This window comes from Oryctolagus cuniculus, chromosome 5 (genome assembly GCF_964237555.1).
Source record: "Oryctolagus cuniculus chromosome 5, mOryCun1.1, whole genome shotgun sequence".
Classification (NCBI taxonomy): domain Eukaryota; kingdom Metazoa; phylum Chordata; class Mammalia; order Lagomorpha; family Leporidae; genus Oryctolagus; species Oryctolagus cuniculus.
The window spans coordinates 48,899,482-48,912,919 of NC_091436.1; the positions used below are offsets into that span (position 1 = coordinate 48,899,482).

At 37.5% G+C, this 13,438-nt stretch overlaps 1 protein-coding gene across 7 annotated transcripts in view; it reads left to right on the plus strand.

Annotated features, from left to right (window-relative positions):
- TBC1D32 (TBC1 domain family member 32) overlaps positions 1–13,438 on the plus strand; it is a 250,914-nt gene that overhangs the window by 64,079 nt on the left and 173,397 nt on the right. For all 7 annotated transcript variants that reach the window (XM_070073655.1, XM_070073654.1, XM_070073652.1 and 4 more), the window contains 4 exons: positions 2,147–2,287; positions 4,156–4,248; positions 6,508–6,650; positions 10,805–10,932. In XM_070073655.1, coding sequence (XP_069929756.1) covers positions 2,147–2,287; positions 4,156–4,248; positions 6,508–6,650; positions 10,805–10,932 — 505 coding nt within the window. The remainder of the gene's footprint in view (positions 1–2,146; positions 2,288–4,155; positions 4,249–6,507; positions 6,651–10,804; positions 10,933–13,438) is intronic.

Consider the following 13,438-nt stretch of genomic DNA (forward strand, 5'->3'; position numbering starts at 1 on the left):
GTGGTTTTGATTTGCATTTCCCTGATGGCTAGTTATCCTGGGCATTTTTTCATGTGTCTGTTGGCCATTGGAATTTCTACTTTTGAAAAATGCCTGTTCAAGTCTTTTGCCCATTTCTTCTTTTTTCTTTTCTTTTTTTAACTTTTATTTAATGAATATAAATTTCCAAAGTACAGCTTATGGATTACAATGGCTTCCCCCCGATAACGTCCCTCTCACCTGCAACCCTCCCCTTTCCCACTCCCTCTCCCCTTCCATTCACATCATGATTCATTTTCGATTCTCTTTATATACACAAGATCAGTTTAGCATACATGCCCATTTCTTAACTGGGTTGTTTGTTTTGTTGTTATAGAGTTCTTGAGCTCTTTATATATTCTGGATATTAATCCTTTATCATTTGCATAATTTGCAAATATTTTCTCCCATTCTTTTGGTTGCCTCTTCATGTTGCTGAAGTACAGAAACTTTTGAGCTTAATGTAATCCCATTTGTCAATTTTGGCTTTGATTGCCTGTGGTTCTGGGGTCTTTTAGGAATCTGCTTATCACAATGTCTTGTGGGATTTCCCCAATGTTCTCTAGTTATTTGATTATGTTGGATCATAGATTTAGATCTTTGAACCATTTTGAGTGGATTTTTGTGTAAGATATAAATAGAGGTCTAGTTTCATACTTTTGCGTGTGGAGATCCAGAGAAACCAAAACTTTTGAGCACTAATACAATGCTCAAAAATTTTAGATTTCAGGAGATGGCATTATGATGCAGCAAGCATATGAGTGCTGGTTTGAGCTCTGTATGCTCTGCCTCTGATCCAGGTTTCTGCCAATGCAACTAGGAAGGCAATGGAAGATGGCCAAGTTCTTGGGCCCCTGCCACCTTTGTCAGAGACCTGGATGGAGTTCTGGGCCTTTGACTTCAGCCTGGTCCAGCCCTGGCTGTTTTGGCTAGTTGGGGAATAAACCAGTGGATGGAAGATACTATTTCTCTCTCTGTTACAGCCAGTTGGAGAATAAATCATTAGGTGGAAGATCTCTCAATCTTAAAAACATTCAGATTTCAGAGCATTTCAGTTTTCAGGTTTTTGGGTTAGGAATGCTCAACCTGTGTTGACTTTTTTTTTTTTTTTTAAGATTTATTTATTTATTTGAAAGAGTTACACAGAAAGAGAAAAGGAAAGGCAAAGAAAGAGAGAGGTATTCCATCCACTGGTTCATTCCCCAATTGGCCTCAATAGCCAGAGCTGTGCTGGCCCAAAGCCAGGAAACAGGAGCCTGGAGCGTCTTCCAAGGTCTCCTGTGTGGGTGCAGGGGCCCAAAGACTTGGGCCATCTTCTACTGCTTTCCCAGGCCATAACATAGAGCTGCATGGGAAGTGAAGCAACCGGGACTTGAATTGGCGTCTACATGTGCTTTACCCACTACACCACAGAGCCGGCCCAGTGTGTTCACTTTTAACTAGTAAAATTAAGCAGAACCTACATTTTCTTTCTTTTTTTTTTTTTTTAAGATTTATTTTATTTATTTGATAGAGTTACAGAGAGTGGTAGAGACAGAGAGAGACCTTCATCCACTGATTCACTCCCAATATGGCCGCAATGGCTGGAGCTGCGCTGATCTGAAGGCAGGAGCCAGGAGCTTCTTCAGGTCTCCCATGTGGGTGCAGGGGCCCAAAGACTTGGGTCATCTTCCACTGCTTTCCCAGGCCACAGCAGAGAGCTGGATTGGAAGAGGAGCAGCCAGGACTTGAACTGGTGTCCATAGGGGATGCTGGTGCTTCAGGCCAGGGCATTAACCCACTGCACCACAGCGCCGGCCCCCAGTAACCTACATTTTCTATTGATTTTCTCCCTCCCTCACTTTTAAGGTTTTTCCTTAATTACAGATGATTACTCTGGCAATCTTGTGATATTTATTTTGGAATAAACATTGTATGCAAATTGCGCTATTCTGAGGTTTGCCAATTTTATGACTGCTTTTATTCAGCTTTAATGTAAAGAATTTTTGGAAATAAAATAATTTTAAAAAATTCACACCAAATGTTTATTATAGGCTATAACTGTGTTTAATGTTCAGGAGGGTGTGAAGACAGGTACTATAAAATATAAATGACATTAAAATAAATGTCTTTGTTTGCCTCCTCTAAGGGAACAGACAGAAAACTTTCTACTACTCAGGACAAGAATTACAGTATATTTATTTCATCCACTCACTATGCCTGTTAGGAAGATTACTGATTTATACACAAGGCAGAAAACTCTTTCCTGTAAAGCTGAAGAATAGAAAAGGTAAGTGTAATTAGGAGAAATGAGTATGTTGAGAGATGGTAAGCTATAGATTGTTATTTTTAAAGTTTATTATTTATTTGAAAGGCACCTAAACACAGAGAGAGTGCAAGAAAGAAACAGATACAGACAAGGAGAGATATTCTATCTGAGTCATTATCTGAAGTCCTCTAACAGTGGCGGTGGGCCAGGCTGAAGCCAGGGGCCTGGTGCTCACTATGAATCTCCCAGGATAGAACGGACTCAAGTGCTTGAGCCAACACCTATTGCCTCCCAGGATATGCCTTAGCAGGAAGATAGAATTGGAAATGGATTTAGGACTCAAACCCAGGCACTCTGAAGTGGGAAGCAGACATACCATGTAGTATCTTAACTTCTGTGCCAAATGTGTACCCTTGGATTTTCAAATTTGGAAATTTGGCATGGTCTCTTCTAGGATATGTAGCTACAGACCTTTTATTTTACCAATAATTCACACAATTTGAAGCATTTACTTTTCCTTTTAGTCTTCAGTGTGTACTTTTCCCTACATGTTTAGTTTTTTTTTTTTTTCTAGCTTTTAAATGTTTTCCTTATTTCTCTCAGATATAGTTAAAAATCTAGATCTGGGTGCAGAATTAGAAAACCTCATGTAAGTTTTGGCTTACCTATAAATGGCAATGTTTTGGACAAAATTTTTTTTTAAAGATATATTTATTTATTTGAAAGGCAGAGTTACAGAGAGGCAGAGGCAGAGAGAGAAAGGTCTTACATCTGCTGGTTTACTTCCAGATGACCACAAGGGTTGGAGCTGTGCCAATCTGAAGCCAGGAGCCAGGAGCTTATTCTAGGTCTTCAACATGGTTGGAGGGGGTCCAAGGACTTGGGCCATCTTCTATTGCTTTTCCAGGCTGTAGCAGAGAGCTAGATCAGAAGTGGAGCAGCTGGGACTTGAACTGGTGCCCATATGGGATGCCAACACTGCAGGCAGTGACTTTACCTGCTGTGCCACAGCAGCAGCCCCATGGACAAATAATTTAACCTTTATTCTTTTAGTTTGGTATATCAAATATCATAGGTCATCTCAAGATGATGTTCTGAGTGGTCTTTTGTTCTATGATAATGTAGACCAGCATTCATCTTTAAGTTTCAAATGCTTTTTCATTAGAATCCTTTAATTAAGCTTCTATAGCAAAGGATGGTACATTATTATCCAGGGGCCAAATCTGGTTTGCCTCTGGTTTATATATTTGTGAGTTAAGAACGGTGGTTTTTAGGTTGTTGGAAAAAAATTAGAAGACCATTACATTTTGAAACATGTGAACAAATACATATGAACAAATACATACATTTCAGTGTACATAATGATGTTTTATCGGTAACTCATTCATTTGCATATTGCCTGTGGCTATGCAGTGCTACAAAGTGGACTTGAGTATTTATAAAAGAGGCTGTTTGGCTACAAAGCCTAAAATACTTTCTTTCTAATTCTTCACAGAGAAAGTTTGCTGACCCCTTTTCTATAATGCTAAATATAGATAATTGAACCAGTACATTCAGGTGGGTTTTACTGCCCATAATTGGATGTACTCTAATAACCGTGATTAAATTAATACACTTTCATATTATAGGTTTGTGTTAAGTGATTGGTTGAAAATATATGGAGAAACAACCCTCGCATAGCACCCATTGTATTGCTTACCTTACCATCTTTTCCCTATGTCAGATTGTTTCTGGAGTCTTCTGTCATCTTCTGCCATGGATTGTCAGCTCACTTCTGCCTTATTGTATTACAGCTTCTATGAAAATCATATTGGTGAATGGAAATTCAGCTAAAGTTTTTGAGTTGCAAACATGATTGTAATTATTTTTTTCTTTTTTCTTTTTTTAAGATTCAGTGTCCCTAACAGAACTGCTGGTTTTGTTTACCCAACTTATTTATTATTCACCAAGTTGTCCAAGGACAACATCAGCTTCAGAATTAGGTAACTTTGTTTTATTTTAAATAGAGACTTAGATACATCTAAAATATTTAACTGTGCTATTGTCTAGATGTTTTGAGTGTTGGACCTAGTTTGGTAAACTGGGTTAAGATATAATATTATTTGTAAGAAATTACTTTAATCTTGAAGTAAGACCTGATGCCTAATTTTGTTGATATTTTAAGGTGTTTCTAATCTCTTAAGTTTTTATTTAGAACCAATTTCTCTGAGAATTTTAGTGTTATTCTTTATTAATATCAAGGTGCTCTTAAGAAATGATATAGAAATTTTCACTGATAGATACAAATCTGTTCTTTTCAATTTTCTATTTTTTACACTTTCCAGTATATTTTGATTAGCTGGCTTGTTTTGGTTCATATCCATAACTTCAGTCTTTTTAAGATCTTTCATTGAAGAGTAAAGAAAAGAAACTCCACATTGTCTCAGTAAAATGTCTCTCAGTTTAAGGCTATTAATTGGCTTACAAAAATGTGTTAAAATATTAATATTTAAAAGTTAACTTTGTTTTTCCCTTTGGATATCCATAAAAGTTTCCAAAGTTAAATGCATAATAAAACACCCCATTAATGCATATATTTATAGTGTTCTAAAATTGGGAAGTACTCCAGAAATGCTAGCACAAGTTCTGAGAGAAACTCAAGTGAATCAAAGAAAAAATGATTTGGGCTATATATTAAAGCTATAATATATCAACTAGTACATTTTATTGGTGAAATTATAACATCCTATTGATTGTAACAGTGCTTTCAGACTTTTTTTCTTTTACTGTATTTTCATCTATAAAGTGTCAGTTTAAGTAAGCCTGCTGTATAGTCCTACAACATGGTTTGTTTCCTTTTAGTAAAATCATCTTTTCATCCTTTCTTGATATGGTTACTTGTTTTTTAAAATTTTTTAAAAAGATTTTTATTTATTTGCAAGTCAGAATTACACAGAGATTTTCTGTCCAGTGGTTTGCTTCCTAAATGGCTTCAACGGCTAGGGAATGGGCTAGACCGAAGCCAGAAGCCAAAAGCCAGGAGCTTTTTCCAGGTCTCCCACATGGGTGCAGAGGCTGAAGTGCTTGGGCCATCCTCTTTGGCTTTCTCAGATGCATTAACAGGGAGCTGGATCGGAGGTGGAGCCGACGGGACTTGAACTGGTGCCCATAAAGGATGCTGGCGCTACAGACGGCGGCTTTACCTGCTACACCACAGCGCCGGCCTCATTATTACTTGTTAATATCCATAAAAGTCCATCTAGTGGATTTTTTTAACTTCTTTGTCTTGTACAGTATCTGATGTGTGAATGCACAGATAGTAGGTGATTGGATAAATGAAAGAATGGACAAATGCTTATCAATAAAATGTCTCAGCATAAAGAGTTTCTCATGTGCAGTAGATTGAGGAATCACTGAACTTTCCTTTTTCCATTTTATTTTTGTTAAATATTCACTTGAAGTCAACATGTGCTTTTTGTCTGGAATATTATAACATAAGTTAAGGATTTGCTGTGTTAGTTTTGTACTTTAGTAGGACAGTCTTACATTAAATTCCACTTTTGTGAGGATACTAGTTCAAGTATAGGAAAATATGCTAATTTATGAAATTAAAAATATTTATTTCAGCGAGATATATATCCGTGATGTTACATTTACGTGTATTTGTGTTTTCTTGTACATTTTTTAAAAGAAAAAAATACTATTTTCATTGGTTTTTATGCTAGCACAAGAAGTATACTTGTCTGCATGAAAATTAATGACAATTTCTATTCTTGTCTGCCTTCCTTTTTGTACACTGTGTCATCTTAGTGACTCTCATTTAATTTTCTGTGGGGCTCAGTGGCTAAATATATTACTTAAAGAAAGAATTAAAGTGATTGAAGTAAAAATTTTCTAGGAGGAAAAAAGTTATGAGCTTGTTTTAAACTATGTTTTCAATGTCAAACAATGATTTAATGTCAAATGGTGAATTATTTTATGTTTTTGTCTTGACATTTATATTAATTGTCCTTTACTTATTTTTGTCTTAACATAAATTGTATTAAGGGAACTGAAATCTCCTTAAGTTACCAGTTATAAATTGGTAATGCTCATTTTATCCTTTGGGCATTGGGTTACATGTGTTTTTTTTTTTGTTTAAACTATTGAATTTAATTTGATGTTGAATTTCTTGGAAAAACAAAAGCTAACACATAAATAGAAGTCTACTAAATATTTAATGCTGTATGTTTTAATTTGTAAAAATATGTTTTTCTTATCAGAGAATTATTCTCCTGCCAGTATGGTGACTGAAGTTCTGCAAATTCTCTGTGATCAAAAAGAGTGTGCTATCGAATGCTTATATAACAATACTGTGATAGAGGCACTTCTTCAGCCTATTCATAATATAATGAAAGGAACAGAGGTTGGTATTAGTTACTAAAGAGAAAAACAGTCTTTTAATTGGGTATTAGTGAACATAGGGAAAGCTTCCTTCAATCCACTGGTTTACTCCCCAGATAGTTGCAATGGCCAGGAGGTTGGAACTCCATATCTCGGTCTCCCATGTGGTTTTCAGGGGCCCAAGTACTTTGCCTATCTTCTGCTAGTTTCCTAGGTGCATTAGCAGGGAGCTAGATCTGAAGCAGAGCTTCCCAGACCCAAACCAGTGCTACAGTACTGGATGCCAGCATTGCAAGCAGTGGCTTAAACTGCTGTGCCACAGAACTTTAATTCCAAATTTGGTATGTTTCATGTATTATTTTATTATACTGTGTTCCCATTTATGCATGTATTTTGGGCTGGCACATATTTTTATTATTAAATTATAGTTCATATAGCTGGTTGATTTATTAGTTATGACAAGGTGAGGAGAAAAATACCTATGTCTTATTTTTTTCTAATCAGGCTTAGATGTGCTGATGCCAAGGACTTAGGAAAGCTGTTCTATTAAGCTGTCTTGGAAATCTAACAAATCTTGTGAACATTTTATTTGTATTGATGCAACTTTCTAGGGGTAGATACATTGGAAATAGATTATATTTGTAAGAACCGACTGTGTTTTATGTTAAGAAGAAATGGTTTTACTTTAGAAAGTAAGCTTACATGCACGCCCAATTCTAAACACATTTATCTCTTTACAGTTTACACAGAATATTACCTTATATCATATAATTTAAAAATTAATTTGCTTGAAAAGTAGGAAAAGAGAGAAATATCCTATCTGCTGATTCACTTCTTAAGTGCCTATATATGCCCATCATATAATTTAATTACTACAACTGAGGCTTAAGGAAGTGACATGCTCAGTGTTAGATATTTAGAGTGACAGAGTTAATACTGTTCCCAGTCCCACTGTCTGTACAATATATCCCTGTACTTATGATATAATCTTTTTGGCAGTAACTTTTTTTTTGGCAGTAACTTTTTAAAATTTTTTTTATATTTATTTTATTTATTTATTTATTTTGACAGGCAGAGTGGACAGTGAGAGAGAGAGAGAGAGACAGAGAGAAAGGTCTTCCTTTGCTGTTGGTTCACCCTCCAATGGCCGCTGCGGCCGGCACGCTGCGGCCGGTGCACCCTGCTGATCCAATGGCAGGAGCCAGGTGCTTCTCCTGGTCTCCCATGGGGTTCAGGGCCCAAGCATTTGGACCATCCTCCACTGCACTCCGGGCCACAGCAGAGAGCTGGCCTGGAAGAGGGGCAACCAGGACAGAATCTGGCACCCTGACTGGGACTAGAACCCGGTGTGCCGGTGCTGCAAGGCGGAGGATTAGCCTGTTGAGCCGTGACGCCGGCCATCAGTAACTTTTAAAAGTTACCAGTAGGCTAAAAGTTTTTACCTTTTCATTCTGTTAAACCTGTATTGTGTTTATACTTTTTTTTTTTTTTTTTGACAGGCAGAGTGGACAGTGAGAGAGAGAGAGACAGAGAGAAAGGTCTTCCTTTGCCACTGGTTCACCCTCCAATGGCCGCCACGGCCGGCGCACTGGCGCACCACGCTGATCTGAAGGCAGGAGCCAGGTGCTTCTCCTGGTCTCCCATGGGGTGCAGGGCCCAAGCACTTGGGCCATCCTCCACTGCACTCCCTGGCCACAGCAGAGAGCTGGCCTGGAAGAGGGGCAACAGGGACAGAATCTGGCGCCCCAACCGGGACTAGAACCCGGTGTGCCGGCGCCGCAAGGCGGAGGACTAGCCTAGTAAGCCACGGCGCTGGCCTGTTTATACTGGTTTAGTCATCCTGTTATACTCAACAATCATTGGTCTGTCATAATCTGTCCAGCTTGTTGTTTATTGTATAAATTTCACTATCCTCAAGTTGGCATTTCCCAAATTTTCTGTTTTCCTGTGTTATAACTATATTCTTTTCCATATTATCTAGTTATAACAAACAATTTGAATTTATGAACATGATTATTATTTACCTGAGTTTGTATACTTTTTCCCTAGCCTTGGAAAGTCTTAAATTTAGTTCATATGAAAAATTATTTTCTTTAGACCAGAGTTTTTTCTGAAATTTCTCCCCAAATTTCCCTTTCAAAGTTAGGAGTTCTTTTCCTCTCCTACTCCCATGTTATGTGATTCTGTAATTGTTCTTACATTATGCTTGGATTATTTATTTATTTATTTTAAAAGATTTATTTATTTATTTGAAAGTCAGAGTTACACAGAGAGAGATGGAGAGGCATAGAGATAGAGAGAGAGAGAGAGAGAGAGAGAGAGAGAGAGAGAGACAGGTCTTCCATCTGCTGGTTCACTCCGTAATTGGCCGCAGTGGCCAGAACTGTGCAGATCTGTAGCCAGGAGCCAGGAGCTTCTTCCGTGTCTCCCACATGCAGGGGCCCAAGTGCTTAGGCCATCTTCCACGGGCCATAGCAGAGAGCTGGATTGGAAGTGGAGCAGCTGGGGCTTGAACTGGTGCCCATATGGGTTGCCGGCACTGCAGGTGGCAGCTTTACCTGCTACTCCACAGCACTGGCCCTGGATTACTTATTCTTGAGCTTAAGGACCAGCCCTTGGGCATATAGTATACATTCAGTACTTAATTTAAGACACCTGGCATCACCTGTTGCACTTGTAGCTTTGTTTTGGGTACTAAATACAGAAAAGAATAAAACATGTTTATTGTCTTAAACTAGTCTGCTATAACAGGAGAGACATTTTTAAGCAAAAAAAAGATAAAATGAGGAAAACAGTTCCAAAAAAGTATAGGAATGTGTGTGTGTGTGTCTGTTTGTATGTATTTGCATGAGAGAAAATATATTCTCATATATGTATGTATAAATACCTGACAGGAAAAATAAAAATAGATACTTGTGGAAGAGGAAATTATTCTGAGTTTTTTTTTTTTTAAAGATTTATTTATTTTACTTGAAAGAGAGGGAGAGGGAGAGAGCGAGAGGGAGAGAGGGAGTGTGGGAGAGAGTGAGAGTGAGGGAGAGGGGAGGAGGGAGAGAGGGGCGAGAGAGATATCTTCCATCTGCTGATTCACTCCCCAGATGGCTGCAAAGGCCAGGGCTGGGCCAGGCCAGAGTAAGGAGCTTCTGCCGGCTGTCTCACATGGTTGGTTCAGGCCCAAGCACTTGAGCCATCTTCCACTGTTTATTAGGACATTAGCAGAGAGCTGGATCAGTAGTGGAGCAGTTGGGACACAAACTGGAATCCATATGGGATGCCATCCTTCTCGGAGGCAGTTTTACCTGCTGTGCCTCAATGCCAGCCCCATCCAAGAAGAGAAGTTTAAAGAAGGCTATTTAGCATAAAAAGTAATAGACTGCCTAATATATTAGTTGACTACCTCTATCTGGATATTTTTTGAGTGAATATACACAATTCAACATTAGTTAAGATATCCCATACAATTTATTAGAATGTATTGGTTGCAACTTGTACATTTTCACATTTATCGTAGAGAACATGTACATGGACTTCCATGCAGGTACAATGCAGATTAATAAGAGGACCCAAGAAAGAACAGGAATTATAGTAACTGGGCCCCACAATAATTCCAGAGGGTGTTATGCATCAACAAGATTTTACGGTTACCAGTGTTTTTTTTTTTTTTTTTTTTTTTTTGGTGCTATTTTGGTATATGCTCTCAAAGCTAGTTTAGTACTTCAATGTGTAATAAAAAATTAGGAAATGTGGTTGGCCCAGCTTACATTTTTCACTAGTAGTATCCTTTAGAAATGATGGTAGTTTGTTAAATGCCATATACAATATGATTACATTGGAAGTACAGGGACCCAGTGGTTGGAAAGTAAAGGGAAAAATAGAACCAGAGGAGCTACTGTGCTCATTAACAGCAGTTGTTTGTAAAAGCATAATAGGAACAATGCTCAATAGCTGGCTTGGGTGAAAAACTTGTGTTTATGTACATCATCAATTGTGCTGGTAAAAGAATATAATTTAGTGTCACATTTGATTCTGAACATATTTCATACCTAAATAAATAATTATGTTTTTTCTCTTGTGGTAGTGTAACTTTAGTAAATTGCATACCACTTTTGGATTTTAGTCTGTGATATATTAGTATGATGTAAAATGTACAATTTTTCATATCTTTTTAATGTACAGGCTGCTCTGAATTGCTCTGAAACAGCTTTAACTCAGATAGCTGATATCTTGGCAAGAATTGCCTCTGTAGAAGAAGGACTTAGTTTACTTCTTTATGGTGAAAATATGAACTCTTCCAAAGAAAACAGGTATATCTACCTTTTACATCCAGATAACTTTTCTAGTTATAGTTATGTGTCCTGACTAGCCACTATTAACATATTAAATGATCTTTACAAATTTGCAGGAGTAATCCGGGTTATGGTCTATGTGTGCAGAGTAGGCCTTGATGTCTGTAATTTTTTTTTTTTTAAGGTTTGTTTGTTTATTTGAAAGTCAGAGTTAGAGAGAGAGAGAGAGAGAGAGAGAGAGAGAGAGAGAGAGGTAGGTCTTCCCTCTGCTGGTTCACTCCCCAGTTGGCCGCAATGGCCGGAGCTGTGCCAATCCGAAGGCAGGAGCCAGGAGCTTCTTCCTGGTCTCCCACGTGGGTGCAGGGGCCCAAGGACTTGGGCCATCCTCCACTGCTTTCCCAGGCCACAGCAGAGAGCTGGATCAGAAGTGAAGCAGCCAGAACCTGATCCGGCACCCATATGGGATGCCAGTACTGCAAGCAATGGCTTTATCTGCTATGCCACAGCGCTGGCCCCGATGTCTATAATTTCAAAATGAGTCAGAGGGTTCATTCTAAATGTGATCATCCCTCAAAAAATTCTAAAGGCACACATGATTGATTGAAGTCAGATCAAACAAAGGTGTTCAAAGGAGAAGCTATTTTCCCTTTTCTGTGATCACCTAGAGGGAGATGCCTGACCAATGGCACATTTTGATATTTAGGCTTCTAGACTTTCTCTGCACTTACAGTGATCTGATACATCAGACAAATGTACAATCACATCAACATACAAACATGAATATTTCTGTCTCCTCTTTACCAAAATGGTATTATTATTCTGAAATTTGAGTTTTATGTGTAATCATGTACATTTTTCTAGATGAGTACAGAATGAAATGTTCCTTTCTTTAATAGATTTATTTATTTGATGGACAGAATGACAGAGCAAGCATGCTTCTATTTGCTGTGTCACTCTCCAGATGGCCCCAGTGGTTGGTGCTGAGCCAGACCAAAGCCAAGAGCCTGGAATTCCATCTGGGTCTCCCAAGTGGGTGGCAGGGACTCAAGTACTTTGGCTATCATCCACTGCTTTCCCAAGTGCTTTCGTAGGGAGCTAGTTTAGAAGCAGAGCGCATCCAGCACTTGAACTAGCACTCCATATGGGTTGCCGATGTTGCAAGCAGCTTGTTCTCATAATAAGTTAGGAAATTATTCCTTCTGTTTTGTCTTTTGGAACTGTTGAACAGATTTGATATAATTTATTCCTTAAGTGTTTGATAGAATTTACAAGTGAACCAGTTTGAGCTTGGTATTTTCTATTTTGGGAGGTTATTAATTATTTATTCAGCTTCTTTAATATATATATATATAGGTCAGTCCAGATTGTCTATTTCTTTTTTAATTTTTTGCTTTCAATATAGAAGTTTTTTAAACAAATGTTTTAATTTATATAAGGTGAATGAATATCATGTATTACATATATACAGAATTAGGAGAATAATGATTCTTCCCACACTACTTTCCTTCAGTGGTTGAGGCTGGACTAGGTGGAAGCTCCTACGTGGGTACAGGGGCCCATGCACTTGGGTCATACTGTGCTACTTTCCTAGGAGCATTACCAGGGAGCTGTATCAGAAGTAGAGCAGCTAGAATTCTAGCCAGCACCCATTTGGGAAGGCTGTGTCACATGTGGTGGCTTTACCTGCTGTGCCACATGCTGGCCCCAACACCAGGGGTTTTAAAACCTTAATGGAAAATGTCTATTGTGAAAAAAATTATATATGGTTTTCAAAAAATTGTTGCCCTAAAATAAACTTACCTTTTAATTCCATTTTCTATGAACTTTTTTTTTAAAAAAACTTATTTCACAGTATTTTTAAATTTAAAAAAAATTGTGAGGCAGTACAGTTACCCCCTATACCCAAATTCCCCTACTGACAGATTAATAAATTTAATTTGTTCTTGTTGTTCTTTTTGGTGGTTGTCTTGATGTTTGTACAACAGGATTGTTTGTAATTACTAATCACATTGTTTTAATTGTATTTAATCACATTTTAAATAATATTACACTGCTTAACTGCTAGTACAATGACCTTATAGCAGTGTTCCCAATTTCTCCCTCCTGTTTCTTATATTGTTATTTATTTCATTTTTCCCTAAGCTAACATCACTAGTTACATTTTTATAATTTTGAGCAGATCTATTCATTAGATCAATTAGTATAGAAAAATAAAAACATTTTTTTCAACTTTTTAGATTCACTCTGAAAGTGATAATGCTGAATCTGAGAACACATATATTTAAACTCAAAATCTTACTGTTTCTGCCAGATTATTTTCCAATATTCCATGAAATTTTACCTTCTTGCCAAAAATGTGTGAAATGTATGAGCAGTGTCTCTTTAAAATATTCAGTTTGTTAAGGTTTTGGCAAATTCATGAATTAATGAGATTATTTTAATTCTTATTTACCCAACTCACATTGAACTTGAGCATCTTCTTGCTCCTGAGAAGATAGTTACCATTTTCATTTCCTTGATACTA